At 40.8% G+C, this 17266-nt stretch overlaps 1 protein-coding gene across 4 annotated transcripts in view; it reads right to left on the bottom strand.

The window, feature by feature from the left end:
- Positions 1-1083: 1083 nt before the first annotated feature.
- The window catches only part of GLIS3 (GLIS family zinc finger 3), a 481201-nt gene continuing 465018 nt past the window's right edge, over positions 1084-17266 (bottom strand). For all 4 annotated transcript variants that reach the window (XM_077966125.1, XM_077966126.1, XM_028835186.2 and 1 more), the window contains 2 exons: positions 4868-5050; positions 1084-3968 (listed from right to left, as the gene is read on the bottom strand). In XM_077966125.1, coding sequence (XP_077822251.1) covers positions 3832-3968; positions 4868-5050 — 320 coding nt within the window. In that variant the 3' untranslated portion in view covers positions 1084-3831. The remainder of the gene's footprint in view (positions 3969-4867; positions 5051-17266) is intronic.

The raw sequence follows: 17266 nt of genomic DNA, 5'->3' as shown, positions 1-17266 counted from the left end.
GTATATAACTATGTACAAGAGTCTGTGTGATTTATGGAAAACAGATTTCCACTTTTTTCCCCCAAAGTGCTTTATGTCAGCAACATTACACAGGATACTTTGCTGTCTGTACAAAATAAATCTCTTCTTTTTTACACTCACTATTTCTCCAATGAGTGTTTTTTTTTTTTTGCTTCATCTGTTGCACAAAAAAAAAAAAAAAAAAAAAAAATTGTTACCGCAGAAATTCCATACCACTAACAAAAAGTGCTATTTAAAAATGCTTCTATAAAATGACATGGCCAAGAGAGTCAAATAAAATACCGAATAATTAAACTGAACATGTACAGTCGCTATTCCCAATACTTCAAGGCAACCGGAAAGTCAGGGTTCTCAGATGAGGGAGTTGAATTTATCCTTGCTCAAAATTGGTTTTAGGGTGCTACTGTGCTTGATGGCTGGTAATTTAGAAACAACTGAACAAAGCCAACACTCTGTTATCAGTGGTAACTCTGCTGTGATCTACTAAAGACCTTATTTTTTTCTACTTTATTATCGCTTATGTAATTTGAGGGAGACGTGGGTACTGGGAGATACCCCACAGGACCAGTAAATATTTAAATAATATTTAACAGCTGATCAGAGGCTAAATTATAACTGACACTTTGATGCAGTTTCGTTAGGGAATTAAGACAATGCAGCCAGTGAACTATCTCTAGGCAGACTGATTTTTTTTAATGCAATAGGATAATTGTCTTTGTGCTGTGTGTTTTCACAAGCACTAGTTTTTTGTTTTGTTTCTGTTTTTTTTTTTTTTTTTTTTTTTGAGACGGAGTCTCGCTCTGTCGCCCAGGCTGGAGTGCAGTGGCGCAATCTCGGCTCACTGCAAGCTCCGCCTCCCGGGTTCACGCCATTCTCCTGCCTCAGCCTCCCGAGTAGCTGGGACTACAGGCGCCCGCCCCTGCGCCCGGCTAATTTTTTCTATTTTTAGTAGAGACGGGGTTTCACCATGGTCTCGATCTCCTGACCCTGTGATCCGCCCACCTCGGCCTCCCAAAGTGCTGGGATTACAGGCGTGAGCCACCACGCCCGGCCTTGTTTCTGTTTTTAAGGGGAATGACAATCTCTGTTTGGATGTTTATGAAAATGGCTGCATATCAAGACTTTAAAAAACCAGGACATGAAAGGGAATGATTTTTTCGAAGCTTCCACTTGTACTACTGCAAAAATACTGATGAAAGTATATATAAATCTTCTGCAGTGTGAAAGTAAGCAAGGGACAAATTTTAAGGTCAGGAAAGACTCTAGAATCTAAGCATAGTGTGTAGTCTGGAAGGCATCTGAACGTGTCCTATCCTGAGGCCACAATCTCAAGCCTGCAGCTATCAGGAAAGACCCACGGTGCAGGAAGCAGGGCTGCACCGGGTCCTGCTGCCTGCACGCTCTGAGATGCAAATGTCCCTCAGGGGCTCCACAATGATTTCCTGCTGAGGAAGGAGGGCTGCAGGTGCCTCTACTGCTTAGGCCCTCTATAGAGTCCCTCTAGCCCCCGTGAGGTAAGAAAGGGGCAGGGCTACTGTGAGAGGCCACCGGAAGACTGGAGCCTGGTTCACAAGCAGCTCCTCTTAAAGAGGGAGGTAATGTCCATGGTTTCTAAAGTTCAGCTTCTGTTTTGTCCTCCTTCCCCCTTTCTACTTTAAATTACATAAAGCCAAAAGGCAGGACTGACAATGTCAACTGCAATAACAACCTTGCCTTTTCATCTTTTTTCTCATTGTACAAATGAAATGAAATGTATTTTGAGTTCCTTGTAAAGGCTTCCCTATTTAAGTATGAATAGATGGTCTCTCTGAAGATAGCAGAGTTTTTCTTTCTTTCCAGAGTATGACAAAGGACGCATGAGGGATGCTACCAGCTGTGAGCATGCATACGTTAGGCCACTTGCTTAGGCCAAGTGACACGACCCACAAAGCTGCAAGAAGGGTGGTACTTTACAAGCAGCCTTGGAGTTCACTTGTAAAGGAAGCCTGATGTGCATCTTTTGTAAAGCAGAGCTGGTTTTTCTAAAGTGGCTAACTCACCTCTTTTGCAGACTTTGACGTCTACATGAAAGCTTTTCTTAGAATATAGTCCACTACTCAGAGAAACTAGATTGACCAAGTGCACTGTGAAAACGAAACCCATACTTGGTTCCTCATTCACCTCATTCTACTACATGCTGGAATGAACTCTAGAATCAGGTAGAATACTTCTGATTGTGGGACTGTGGAGGGAGACTGGAAGGACCTGTCTATATACAAACTGTCACAGAATCTCATCTAACATCAAGCTGTTTTAGTTGTCTTGTTGAAGATTGTAATGATCTCAGTTTGACAAATGGCATTGTTTCACTTTTGTTCAGAAAAACATTTTTAAAAAGTGAGAAAAAATACTTGAAATATGATTGTACCAGAATGTTAGAACTTACTGTATCTTTGGGACTGGCCAATTTTTATAGCTGATGCCCTAGGACTTGGGATCTGCAAGAGGTGTCACAGAAAATGACTTCCTATTTAGGCTTGATATTTTCAACCAAATGCTCTGGGAAAATTCCAGGCCTTCAAACCTGGAACTCAGAAAAAGAATTGCTCCTTTCTGTAGACTTTTCGAGAACTGTCACCTCTTCCTTCCCAAGATGATCAGACAATGGCGGCTGGGGGGGTACCTGAATGACAGTCAGGAAGAGGGTAAGAGGGATGCAAAAGGAGGGTGGAGAGAAGTATAGGGAAGAGACAGACAGATGAGTGGATATCCTGAAAAACGTTAGTAAAATCTGTGCACTGGAAGTCAAGCATCACTAGGTTTGGTTTTCCAAGGGAAGCCGGCACACGACTCAGTCTGTCCCGGTTCTCACATCTGGCACTTCTCTGGGCACAGCACCAGAGTGGAGGCAATGGGTAAACCAATCAAACAGTGTTTTTCTTTGAACAAAGTCTTTGAGGTGGAGTCACTAAACAGTCAACCCAGGAAGGTTCCAGCTACAGGATTGTTGGTGCGGGAGGTGCCCACTCCATTTCCCTCAGGTAGCCTTTGCTAACTGCAAAACTAACATGCCAGAGGTGGGGCCAGGCGGAACCACAGCTGTGCAAAACGTCTGTAGCTGGGGTGATTACAATAATAATGATTTCCATCCAAAGAACAGATATTTACATATTTTTTTTCATTTTAAAGTACGTATAAATAACAAGTCTTTAAAATGCAAAAACAAAGATAGGCTGCTGGCATATAAAACCTTACTCTGCTACTGAAGAAACACCGAGAAGCAACTGGTTAGCATGCGGCTAAGAGAAAAGGGAAACCCAGGGAGTTTCTAAGAGTTGAGACCACACTATGCTTTGGACATGGATTTCCCTTGTTGTGCCTGGCTTTGTATCAGGAGCAGTGAGGGTGAGGATTAGGTGAGGCAGGTCACTATGCCTCTGGTAATTGAGGTCTTTTTCCCTGCTTGGAGTTTTCAGACAGGGTCATCCCCATACTACATTTTCACATGCACATCATTTCATTGGTGTCCTTTAAGTGTTGACAGCCAGGAAGTAACAGGTATCCAGTAGAGTGAGGCTCTAAATTCCCTTTGAAAAGATAGTCCTGCTGGTCACCTAGTCCAGGAAACCCAGAGAGAAAAAGGAGCAACTGCAATGATTCCTGCAAAGCTAACTCTGCCATTCAGTCCTGCCTTCCGAAAGAACATCAGTAACTCTGCAGGTCCCGCTGATTGGGCTGACATCCTTCCTCATGCAGTCTGTGAGAGTACGAAAACAAAAGGTAGCAAGCAACATCAAGGTCCTGGGTGTGCAGGAGTGGCCAAGAGAGCTTTTAGCCTTCGGTGTAGACAGAGGAGAGCTGGCTGGGACAGCGGTCCACAGCGCTGATCTGCAAGAAGGTGGCGTCTTCAGCCCCACCGCGGAGAGACTCCCCAAAAAGGCTCGAGGAACTCGAAGGTAAATCATACACTGGAAGAGAAAGAACACAGTAAGTCAGCAACTCCTGCCCCATGCCACACCCACTGGAAGTGCATTCCAGTAATGCAGCTCAGCAAGTGAGGACTGGGAGCTAAGGAGGCAACCACGCCACCCTGGGCCCTACAGTGAGTCTCTGTTTTCCACGACCTTAGTGAGGGAGGAGGCCGACTTGCAGGCAGCTGGCTAAAATATGACCACACAAAAGACAGGCTGAGAAGAAGTAAAAGAAAAGTGTTCCAGGGAAGGCTGGGGGTGGCCTCAGAAAAGAGGTGGTGTTAAAGTTGAGTCATAAAGAGAATGGAATGCTCACAGATGAAGAAATATGGAAAGAACATTCTAGAAGGAGGAAACAAAGAGCAAAGACAGAGAGGGAGAGGCATGTGGGGTCAAGAGTGCTGGCAAAGCTCAGGTGAAGAGTATGTAGGGAAAAATGTGTGTGGGCAGGTGTGGAGAGCTGGATCAGGCCTAACTCATGGGGGCTTTGAATGCCATGCTGGAGAATCGAATTTATTCTCTAGGCAATTGGAAACTATTTAATATATTTGAGCAGAAAAGAGGCATATTTTATCCTTCATTTTGGGGAGGCAATGTTCATAGTAGTATGGAGGGAAGAATGGTAAAGATAAGGAATCAGGTCAGGGAGACTTACTAGAAGGTTATGGCCATAGTCTGGGAGAGACATGATGGCTCCTGCACCAGGGCGGTGGAAGAAGAGGGTCTGAGGGAGGGCTGAAGAGGAAGGTGAAGATAAGAGACATTTCAGGGGTCATTCAACAGGATTTGATGCGGTCACGTGCTTGGTCAAGTCCAGCCCAGGTCAGTCACAGGCAGCCCACCTGGTCTCTCCTGTCAGTTGACAGGATTTTCTAAGTCACAGACAACCAACACACCTGTAATGCCCGAGTGAGTCGAGAAGGCTCTGTGGAAAACATCAAAACCGGACTGGCCCATGGATGTAGGGACCAGGCAGTCCTCAAAGGAAGGCACCACACTGCAGGAGCTGACAGGCGGCACAGTTCTCTGGGAATCGGGATAATGTGGGGGGCAGAACGTCTGCAGCTGCCCATAAAATCCTGAAATACAAGCATGGCATTGAGCTCCTATAGGCACAAGTTCCACAGATCATTCCAACCCAGCTAGAACCTCACTCAGCCTGGCTTCATATGACAAATGCCTTTAACTCTTAAGGCCACTTGTAAAATCTTCCAAGCAAACATTTGGAATGCACTGTTGGGCTGAAGCTCTTCTACCTTAGAGGGATTTCCAAGCTGGTTAGTGTGTAACATTTTTATTATGTGCTTTAGTATCTGAAGTGGGAAGCCTTCTTACCTTCCCTAGACTCTCTGAAGAGTCCTGGACATTGAAGGCCTGACCTTCAGGGGAGGTTTCTACCCCAGATTCTCCCACTGACATTTAAATGCATCTTCTTTAACTTCCTTTATCCTATATTTTCTTCTGTTTACACACTGGTTAAAATCTTGCAGAATGCTCTTAAAAAGACCCACTTAAAAATGCATCCATCTATCTGTCTTTCCAATAGAGAAATATATGCACATTTAGATCTTATTATCCTGGCTAGGTAGACAGTATTCCATAGTTGGATGTACTTAACTATTACTATTGTTGATCTTTGCAGTAAATGGAAAAACTGGAAGTGAATAATGTTATGAAAATGTTAGAAAATAAAAATGAAATACAAATAAAACTCCAAAAAAGGAAAAATATGAGAAAAGAGTAATATTTGAAAATAATCATCAACCTTTTGATAATTTTATTTCATCTATTCCTTTCAATTTTTTTCCATTCAATGTAGTTTTCCTTGGGGTCCTATGTGGTTCTTTTCTATGATCCTCCACTCCTTTCATGATGGCTGGCTTACTTTTTTCTTCTTTCTCCTTGCCTCATAATACATTTAAGTCAACAGATTATTTTCTTGGAGCGTAATATGCTTTTGAAAATATAATAATGAAATCTTAGTTCCATACTTTATTGGAGGGAGAGTTGTGGCTCTGCTGTTAACTCTCTACATTTCATTGTGTCTGTCTCCTCAACTGTAAAATGTGAATGTCCTTGTCTACTTCAGCAGGCTATTGTGAAGATTAAGTGAGTCACTGGATAAGGAAGTCCATCTGTAACGTGTTAAAGTACTTTATAAATGTCAGTTATTATTGATATCACTATTCTGGTTTTGATGAAAAAAAGGGATTAATAGAGAAAGTACCCCAGGATTTTTTCCACAAACACTAAATAATGGAGAATGCAGAACAAACCCATGGACTTTGGACCCTTAATCCTGTGTGCCTTCCTCTACTAGAACTGCTTCTTCTTGAGACTGGAAAGCTTCATCCCTTATTAAAGAAATGAACCACCTATCAAAAGAGAGGGGAGGTGCTATTTGAGTTTCTTCTTAGCTCTCTTTAAGTAAAACCAGAGTGAACTGATACATCCAACGTACTATGCTCTCAACCCTTCTCATTTCCCATTAGGACCCACAATGTAGACTGTGTAACTGCTCAGATCACCCTTGCTGGGACGCTGGGAGGCCTATTCTATGGTTGTTATGAATATTGCCAAAGAATGTGTGCTTAACCGTCCATAAAGACACATACTGGCCCTCTAGGAGTCTGTGATCCAAGATAGATCAAATGCAGATTTATGGATAGGGCACATTCATAGTGGAAAACAAAATGATAATATCCTTTATAAGCAGACTAGAGTGCACTTTATATAGAATCAACAGAAAAATCCACATAAGGTTTGGAAGAAGATTAAATGCTTGTTGTTAGTATAGACAAGGAAAATACCTAAGGAAATTCCACATCAGGCCAGAAGAAGAAAGAATGGAAAACTATTGTCTCTTTTCCTTTTGATCCCCAAAGGCATGGTTTCAATAGACAGGCAGGCAAAGGACCCAAACAGACCACTCATAAATACTCATATAATTGATCATCCAACATGAGCAAACTGTAAACTCTCAAGCCCACAAAGAAACACAAATCAAAACAATGATAAAATGTCACATTCTACCTATCACATTGGCAAAGATTTCTAAAAATCATTCTCAATGCTGAAGTGTCAATGAAGAAGGCATTTCTATGTAGTGTTGTTGACACTGCAAGAGTGTACAAGCCTTTTGGAAAACAGTTTGACAACCTGTATTTAGAACCCTAAAAGTGTTCAGGCTATTAGATTAAGGAAATTCACTTCTGATAAAGTATCCTGAAAATATATTCTGAAGAACATTAAGAAATTCTGCACAGGGACAGTGGTTGCAGTGCTAGTGATCAAAATAGAAAACTGAAGAGTCAAAATGGCCAACCATAAGAGAATGTCTAAGCAAACAGTGGTACATTTATGTGATGGGAATTTTAAATAGGTATTAAAACAATATTTATAATGACCTTTTAACAACATGGAAAGACCATTATAAGGTTCATGTTTCAAAAAGCAAGATACAAAATTGAATATGAAGCCTAGGATCAGTTGTATGGATGCCTATGTTACAGAATAAAGATGGCAAGTTACCATATCTATAGTTGTCTTTGGGTATTTTTTTTTTTTTTGGCCTTTATATTTTTTCTGAATTTTAGCAATAGTGAAGAGCAAGTACTCTGGATCCTGGGGTTCAAATCCTAGCTCAACTACTTACCAACTGTGTAGTCTTGGCAAATTACTTAGCTTCTGGTGCCTCAGTTTTCCAATTTATAAAATGAGGTTAATGATAGTAATTATATCATACTGAGTTATAAGGATTAAATGAGTTAATATTTACATATTATGTAATATAATTTTATAATTAACATTTATGTAATATATAATTTAATAATATAAATTACATAGTATATATGTTCGCTAAATAAAAAATAAAATTATTTTATAATGACAATGTAGTTCTTAAAAATAAAAGTTTATTGAGGGAAATAAAATTTCCAAAAATAACAAGGAAGTTATTTAACAATAACCAATCTAAGAAAGGACAAAGCAGCAGGTATGTGGCACACCCCCTGTTTCCAGGGGGAATCTTGAACAGTTTTGGCCTTTTGAAGACCTAAGCTGTATACCTCTTCTTGCTCATGGCTCCTCAATCCTGTGCTAATTGACACACAGACTAATTTCTTCATTCACCCTACTGGGGGCTCCAAACAGCAACATGTCTAAGTGGTTTGAGGGAACCTGGAATGTGGAGATGTATGGTTTCGGTAGTTCCTTGGCCTGATCTTGACTTTGGTACCTGGAAGCCAGGTACCGGCAAATATGGCATACCCATGAGGAGGAAAACGTTATCATAAACCACCATGGCTGGTCTACTAGAATGTAATGTCTCCTGAGCAAAAGAGACAATATTTGCTATCTATACCCTTATGCAAGCTCTCCTCATATTTGTCACCCATAAATTTCCTGATAGCCCTCCTCAGTATAATATCACCCTTCCAAGAAAAGAAGATATTTTTTCACTAAACTCCCACAACTTCACAAATAGGGACATTAATCATTCAGGGACAATGATAGAGACTTTCACTGACCTTTTGTGAAAACCAATTTATTCTCCCTTTCCTATCTTCTCTCCTATTTCTAAGAGGGAACAGAAGTGTCACATGCTTCAGTCTATATTCAAGTGTTGTGATATATATAAGTATAAAAGGTTTGTGATGTGGCAAAATACACCTGGGAAAGTTAAGTATCAAATCCAACATTCTGGGCTTCATCTCCTAGTCTGGATCTGAGTGAGGAGGGCAGAGTAGACTCTCATTCCTGCCTGTGGGTGTCTTGGCTGACACAGGAAACTGTCAAAACCAGAATGGCCCCAGAAGCATGTTTTATCACTCTAACAGCCAACTTAAGAAAAGAAAATCCTCTTTATTAAATCTCTCCCTCCAAGTAGCCAGTTACTAGAGATGCCAAATACACTGGTGTGGATGGTTGCGGTCACTCAAAGAGTTTTCACATATTCTTTTCCTGGTGCTATTTTCACAAAACTAACATTTTTTTTTTTTTTTAAATTCCGTTAGGGTCTTACCACACACACAAACCCAGAGAAGGCCTAACTCGTTTTCTGATGAATGGCTCCTGTATTCCAGCGGTTGGATTTCATGTAGCAAATTTGGAAAGAACACTACTTCTCGGACCCAAAGCAAAATGAGGCAAGATGTTAACACATTTTGTGGGCATAAAACCCGAGAGTGGTGGCAAGGTCAGCCAATCTGTCCGTCAGTCAAAAGTGGCTATCAAGTGCTGGTTAGGGTGCTATTGCCGAAACCAAAGAAATGTAAGACAACATCCTTGTCTTTGAGGACTGATAATATAGTTGGAGTGAGAACACATGCATTTGTAATAGCATAAGAACATATACATAAATATAAGTTGGCAATAAATATTAGTTTTTATTATACATTTAATTACAGAATCACCCCTCTACTTTAAAAGTTATTTTGCCTTCATGGAGGAGGGGAGGAACTTGCAGATAAATGTATTCTACCTAAACTGCAGTTTTCAAAGGTCAAGGAGAATCATTCTTCCTCCTCTCAGTTTTGGGAAGTTTTTTTTTTCCCCCTTCTAAAAAAAAACTTTTTTTTAAATTATAAGAATATTTGAGGCTAATTATAAAGTAGAACGTGCAGACTATATAAACAAAGAAGGCAAAAATTATTTTTTATTTCCATGATTCAGAATATACACACAAAACTGAAATGTTTTATATATTTATCTTCTGTTTTTGCCTCTAATATCATGCATGAATTTCTTCACATGCATTCATTCTTAGAAGGCTTTTTCTTTTTCTTTTAGTCACGGAGTAACCAGTGTCTCTGTGATGATAGGTTAAAGAGTTCACGGTCCCTTTTGCTAATGATGATAAAGCAGCCCCATGAAGCTTTGGATTTCCTTCCCAAAGTAGAAAGGGAGTGGGGGAGTTAGAGGAGAAAGGCATTACATGACTAAATATGATAATAGAAGGATACCTTCTAGGGCCATGCTGTCCAAGAGAACTTTCCATGATGATGAAAATGCTCTTTATCTGTGCTGTCCAATGCAGTAGTTACATGTGGTTATCACATCACATTTCAGCCACTTGAAATGTGGCTAGTGTGACTGAAGAACTGACTTTAAAATTTTATTGAATTTTAATTAATTCAAATTTAAATAGCCACTCATGGCTACTGTACCTGACAGCACAGCTCTAGGGCAATCTGAATTCCCAGGTCTAGCCAACTTTGTTTCAAGAGTAATTCTGATTAAATTCTTGAAAGAAAAACACATGACCCACCTCAAGTTTAAATAAAGCAACATAACTAATCTTAGGCTCCTGGCCTTCAAGATAGAAAGTATATTAGATTTTTTAATACATCTATCTCTTCCTTGCAAATTTGTCACTTCAATCTTTGTGGAAGGAACCAGAATATAAATACATTAATAAGTAAAGAATGGTCCCTCAACTCTCAACCCCTCAAGAAGCTGAGGAATGTTTTAGGCTAAACTGCGAGGGCACTCCAACCCTCCTAGAGGTACCGTGTTCCCTTCTGGAAGCAGCAGGAGGAGAAAGAAATGTGTCACCCACTCTCTTCACTTCAGATTGCAGGCCTAGCTCTCCATGCACACCAGGGTGGCGATGTGCCCTTGTGGTCTCCATTTTCCTACCATCTGATGGTGGAGTATCAACACAGAAGGCTCTACCCAACTGTTGAGGAACATGGATGGTGATTACTACCATCAGCGTACACCTCGTCAAGGGGATAACTCATGATCTGTGTACTTAGTAGGTTTGTCTATGCAGCAGATGGCCTTGCAAAACAAAATGCTTGTTTTCCTTTACAGTGAGGCTGGGGAACCACCACCAAACTGTGGGCACTAGGAAAAGTGCTACATGGATAACACTCAGAATCGAGACGGCCCCTTCCCTGCTGTAGGCTCAGCCTGGACCATGATGACAACTCATAGGTCCAAAAGGTCCACATACGACAACAGGAACCCCTCAAAAACATCAGGAAGGTTCCCCAGAACTTCCCCCGCCAGAGTGTGACCTAATCAGTCTTGGCAGGATCCTCTAGGAGACTCCTTGGAAACAATGCTGGGGGGTTCCAAGACCCCTTGATATGTCAGATGGGAAAACCCTTTAACTCCATGTGATGCAGACTGTATCAATTCAGGGATCCAGGCCGTGCTATAGTTTTTCAGCCACTACCCAAATCTCAGGAGTCATCTATTCCTTTGACTTTTCAGAAGAAACAGTGACTAATGTGTGTGCTTGCCTTTGCTGCAATCATTGTAATTTTGCAAAATGAGGGTGTTAACAGTATCTACTTGCAAGGTAACCACAAAGACTACAGAGGATTAACATACACCATCCAATGTAAAGTGCTGGGCATGTGCCTGACACATAGTTCACATTCTATAACTGTTACTTTTACTTTTTTCTTTTTCTGTTCTAATAACATAAGCATTTCAATTTCTATGTATTCGTTTACTTGACAACTATTTACCAAGCACTTATTCAAGTGTTGGGGATATAGTGGTACATAAACCACATTCCATGCCTTTTTGGAGCCTGCATTTTAATGAGAAAGAAAGAAAAACATATAAATGAGAAATCAGGTAACATAATTTCATACTACATATGACAACAAAAAGAAAATTTTCTTTAATGGATACATAGATGCAATTCTCTTTTCCAGAATGCATTCAAGATAGGAAGAATGAAACAGAACAAATAAGGAAGTTTTGACTGTGGTTCCCTTTGTTTGGCCCTGTCTGTTGATGGCAGGTATAGTCAGGAGGTCACCCCACAGCTCTGCTGAGAACCAGCCCTGCCAGAGCAGATTTCCTGCCATTGGTGCTAAGCAGTTTGTGCCTGGGTAGAAGAATAAGCAGATATCAGTGGCAGAGGCAGAGTTGGCAGTCCCTCAGTTTCTTGGTCGTATGGCTGTTTGCTAGCCAAGTGGAAGGAAGGATGTATATTTATGAGCTTTACAGCTCTAATTATTTTTCCGCACAGACTATAATTTTGTGGGTTACTACTTTAGGAAGTGTAGCGATTTTGGCCCCAGTCATATGGTGGCTGCATATGCAAGGACATGGAGAAGTGTAAGTGATAAATAGGTGGGCTCAAACCAGGACCCCAAGGACAGGGACACAGAAGATGCATGACCTCACTCTCCTTGGCCTCCAGATTTCTTCTTTTCCAGCACTCTTTGTGGATTCTCCTACTCTTTTGGGGCCCTTGGCCTACCACCTTTGAATAATTCCTATAAACCAAGTCCAGGGAAAGAAGAGAGGAAAAGATGGTACATAATCAGTGAAGCCCCTAGGGCAACTCGTTCCTTGGTTTAGGGACAGTGGTGACATCCCCTAAGACCCAGCAAGACAAGAGCCATATGCTGATGGCCACACCAGGGTTGCTGTTTCCCCCAAATACTAGTGGCTCCACACTTCTACAACCAACTGCCAACATCTCACCACTGCTCATCACCATCCCCTTCCATACTTCTGCTGTTCCTCCTCTTCTTCCTCTCTGTGACCCTATGTTAAAGGACCATCTCAGCATTCTGCTTGTTAGTTAAGCCAGAGCAAATGAAGGACAACAAATCTGGATCTGGAGGACCCCAGCCTAATGTGCAAGTCTAGAAGTTCTGGTCACCTGGAAAAGAATTCACCCTATGCCTCTGGGCTGCTTTACAAGTTGGAATATTTGCACAGAAGGAGGATATTGTTGCTCAATTCACTTCAGGGTCACCAAGTCTCATATGTCACATCCACTGTAACCAAAGGCACTGACCTATGACAGGTCTGAAAAGGTGGCCATTTTCAAGAAGCACTGACTTATACTATATAAGGCCCCTCACACTACTAAGAGGAATTGGACCATCTTTGGTTACACACCTATTGTAATGGTGAAAACTGAAAGTGGTAACACCAAATGCTGGCAAGAATGTGGAGCAATGGGAACTCTTTTGCTGCAAAATGGTACAACCACTTTAGAAGACAGGTTCGCAGTATCTTGCAAACCTAACCATATGCTTACCATAGGATTCAGCAATTGTGTCCTCTTTCAAAACCCAAAGGTTTTGAAAACTTATGTCCATACAAAACCCTCTGTATGGACGTTTATAGTAGCATTATTCATCACTGCCAAAACTTGGAAGCAACCGAGATTTCCTTCAGTAGGCAAAATGAATAAATAAACTGTAGTACATGCAGGCAATGGAATATTATTCAGCGCTAAAAAGAAATGACCTATTAAGCCATGAAAAGACAAGGAGGGAATTTAAATTTAAATGCATATTGCTAAGTGAAAGAAGCCAATCTGAAAAGGCTACATACTGCATGACTCCAACTATACAACATTCTGGAAAAGGCAAAACTATAGAGACAGTGTAAGTCCATGGTTTCCACAGTTTGTGGGGAGGGAGGGATGAGCACAGAGGTAGCGAAACTATTCTGTATGATGCTATCATGGTGGATAGATGCCATTATACATTTGTTAAAACTCATAGGCTGGTGGAGCTTGCAGTGAGCTGAGATCCAGCCACTGCACTCCAGCCTGGGTGACAGAGCGGGACTCTGTCTCAAAAAAAAGAAAAAAAAAAAAAAAAAACCTCATAGGCTGTACAATACTAAGACTGACCCCTAATATAAGCTATGGACTTTGAGTGAAACTGATGTGTCACTGTAGGTTTATTGATTTTAACAAATGCACCACTCTGGTGTGGGATGTTGGTAGTGGCAGAGGTTGTGTGTGGAGGGGGCGGGGGGAGGAGGGTATATGGGAACTCCCTGTACTTTCCACTACATTTTGCTGTAAACCCAAAACTGCTCTAAAATAGTCTATTAAATAAGTGAGTGGGCATGTATCCCTTTATATTATGTATCTCTGTATTAGATGCCTTCCCCACCAAAATATGTATTCTATGAAGGCAGACACCTTGTCCAGTTTGTTAATCATTGTATCCATGGCACTGAGACTGGTACCTGGCATGTAGTAAGCATTCAATATATATTTGTTGACTGAATAAATGTAATGAAATCTTAGTTACTTTAATAAGAATTAAAATACAGGTGTTTTACTGATATGATATCTATCTTCTTTCCATACACCCTAGTACTTAAGAGAGACCTACAGTCCTCAGCTCTCTGTGGGACTGGCTCATCCCTGGCCAACCCACACTTTCTTCCTGCTGAGAAGATTCTTTGGTTTCACTCAGCCTTGGAGTGCAAAGTCAGAGGGTAGAATAAAGGAAGGTTTGCTGAATCCAGGGATTCTGCTTCCTGGTGAATGGAATGGGCATGGGAAAGCAGATGACAAAGACAACAGCAAGTATAAGAAGAACCCCTGCTAAAAATACACTTCCACACAGCCTAGGAGTGGGAGATTTACTTGGGTCGATTAGGTGTTTCCCAGGGATTCAACGCTCCCTGTCCAGGTTAAAGCTCTCAATCACTCAATCATGGCAGTTATAAATTCCCCCAACCAACCACACTAAACAGTCTCTGAAAATACAAATTTTGATAGGAAAGAAAAAGATAAGGGACAGAGTATAAAGAAGATAAATGTCCTCACTCCCCTTGGCTCCCTTCATTTCTTCTCCAATGCTCAGGATGTTTGTGGAGCCCTTGCTCTCTGCGGACCCTTGACCTGCTGCCTTGGAAAACCTTCTTTAATCCACGACAGAGCCAATGAGAAAAAAAGAACACATAGGTAAGTTTCTGAAAAAGCTCCTAGAGGTCATAAGAATACAGTCTTTGTGGTCGCATCTGCTCAGCCTAATTCTATACATTCAAACTTTGAATTCAGAGAAAGGCCCAGGGAATCATACACTCACTACCTACATGGTACCTTAATATTAGACTACCTTAAAAATTTCTTCTTAAGTAGCCTCCTGACATTTCTGTCCTGTAAGCAGGTACTTCAAACAAATGTTCCCATTTTAGACAATGAGATGGAAGCAGAGGAAATACTGAGTACCTTGCCTTTATAACCAATACTTTGTTTATATGATATCATGTCAAAAGGTGCAAAATTCATCCAATCATTCTAATATTTCTAAATATACAGATATTTGGAATTATTTGTGGATATAGCCTTTGTATTAAAACAAATGGGCAGCAGAATGAAAACAGCAATCATACAGTCTCCTACTAAGTCCAGAGCTTTCTCACTGGCGGGTTCCTTGCTTTGGCGTTTTGGAAAAATATTTTGGTCACTGTTACACCAACCACTCAGAATTCTGTCATAAGGAAGGAAAGAAACTAATATTTATTTACTCAGAGACAAGCATTGCCCCAGGTGTTTTACATAGAAAATCTTCATCATTAAAACAACTTTTTGGTTAAGTAATATAGCCAAAAAAAAAAAAAAAAAAAGAGGGAGAAGTTAAAATAACTAAATTTATCCAAATCCTCATAGCTACGACGTTTCAGAACCAGGACTCAAATCTGTATCTATTCAGGGACATAGTTCATGTCAGATTACTGGGGCTCAGGCTTCTGACCAAATCAATTTAAATACAATCTTGCCACTTTTGTTGAGGTGTCTCACTGCCAGATTGCAGGCAAAGTTACCCAGACTGCATCAACATTTTGGAAAGTACAAATATTCTCATTAGGAAGAAAAGTATTTAATTAATTAGTAAAACTGATCAAATCACCTAATAACTGAAAAATTCTACAAACCCTCGAGTGTAGAAACAGAGACATTTCAGAAATTTCTCAAGGCCGATTTGCTGATTTAGCCCCTATTTTATTTCCATCCATTGCATGAACAACTTGGATTTGGGTCTGAATCCCAGATGACTTATTAACCAATTGTGCGTCTTTGGATGAATGATTTTTTCTTGAGCCCCATTTTCTTTGAAATTTTATAGGGTTGTGGAAAATATTATGTACAATAGTGTTTATAAAAGCATTTAATGCATTCTCTGGCACATAGTAGGCCTTCAGTTCAATTATGTAACCATGAAACAAGCTTAGAAATATGTAGAGGTTCTGTGTAACACATAAGTAGTTCTTAAGCAATTTTTATCACACAACCTACTACCATTAAGTATAAAATCATGCTGCTCTTAAAAGTGAAATTGCCACAATTTGGTTATCATTTTTGCCTTGGCTGCTTGCCTTGGCCATCAGTACCATCCAGGTCTTCATCTGAGGTAGGACTCTACTAAGCATCCTCCTGGAAGAGGTATAAAAACTGACTCTTCATTTTAATACAGAATCTATAAATGGGGAAGCTGCAGGAACAGCTCACAGACTGTGTTAGGAAGACAGATTTTTCTTCAGGCTGAGAACTGAACCAGCTTGCAAAGCACTCAAGCTATTTACGACTGACATTTAAGCAACTACTCTACTAAGAAAGAGGAAGACAATGGAAATAATAACCCTGAAAATTCCATTTAGGCACATTTCTTTTGAAGGAACCCATGACAGTGGTTCAAAAGTTGACCACTGGAGCAACTGCCTGGTCCCTTTGTCCTTGGAGAGAGAGATGGGTTGTAGCATGAAGCCTTCTAATTAGAAAAGTCCACGTGGTCCAAGAAGCAAGGCCATTTTCACCTATAGCTCTTGCTGCCAACTTGCAGGCCACTGTGAGATGCACTTTGAACATGCTGGGTACTTTCTCCACTTGTGCCCCTCACAGCACCTCATCTGGTCTGTAGCAAGCTGGGAACAGCATTTATCACTGCGAACACATTTTGGCCTTTAGGCTTATATACTCATTTCCAGGGACTAGGTAGCAGAGAAGGAGGAGGTTCTGCTACTCACATCTGCAAAAGGTTCAAACAAGGGGATGGGAATGGGCAGAGCAGGTGGCTAAAAGGGACAATAGAGAAATAGGGGGAAAAAACAGAGTGAGAAGGCAGCATGCTTAAAACACTCTTGATTAAAAGATGTAATCAATTTTCATTTAAATATTCCCAAACCACCCAAAACCCTAGCGCGTGGTGGCCTATGGCTTCCAAATTCTCAAAATGATAAGCTGCCAAAATAAACTAATTGCAATGTGTCTCAGTAATTGCCATGTGTGGATATACGCAGTTATAGCAAAATGGTTCAGTGAGTCCTGATGGTGATAATGCACATTCGGAAATTACATAAAATAGAGATTCTCAAAACCAAGAAATCCTGCGGGATCCAAGATGGATCTGAAAGCCACCTCTGCCATGTACTAGCTGTGTGACTTTGAGGGAACTCTAGCCTCTCTGAGCCTATGATCCCTATTTATAAAAATAGATAATAACACTCATGTGGCATCAGAATCCTCAACGTGGGAAGGAGAAGCAGCACAGGGAACAAAGGATTCA

Source organism: Macaca mulatta, chromosome 15, assembly GCF_049350105.2.
Source record: "Macaca mulatta isolate MMU2019108-1 chromosome 15, T2T-MMU8v2.0, whole genome shotgun sequence".
Lineage (NCBI taxonomy): Eukaryota > Metazoa > Chordata > Mammalia > Primates > Cercopithecidae > Macaca > Macaca mulatta.
This window is presented reverse-complemented; position numbering and strand designations above follow the sequence as displayed.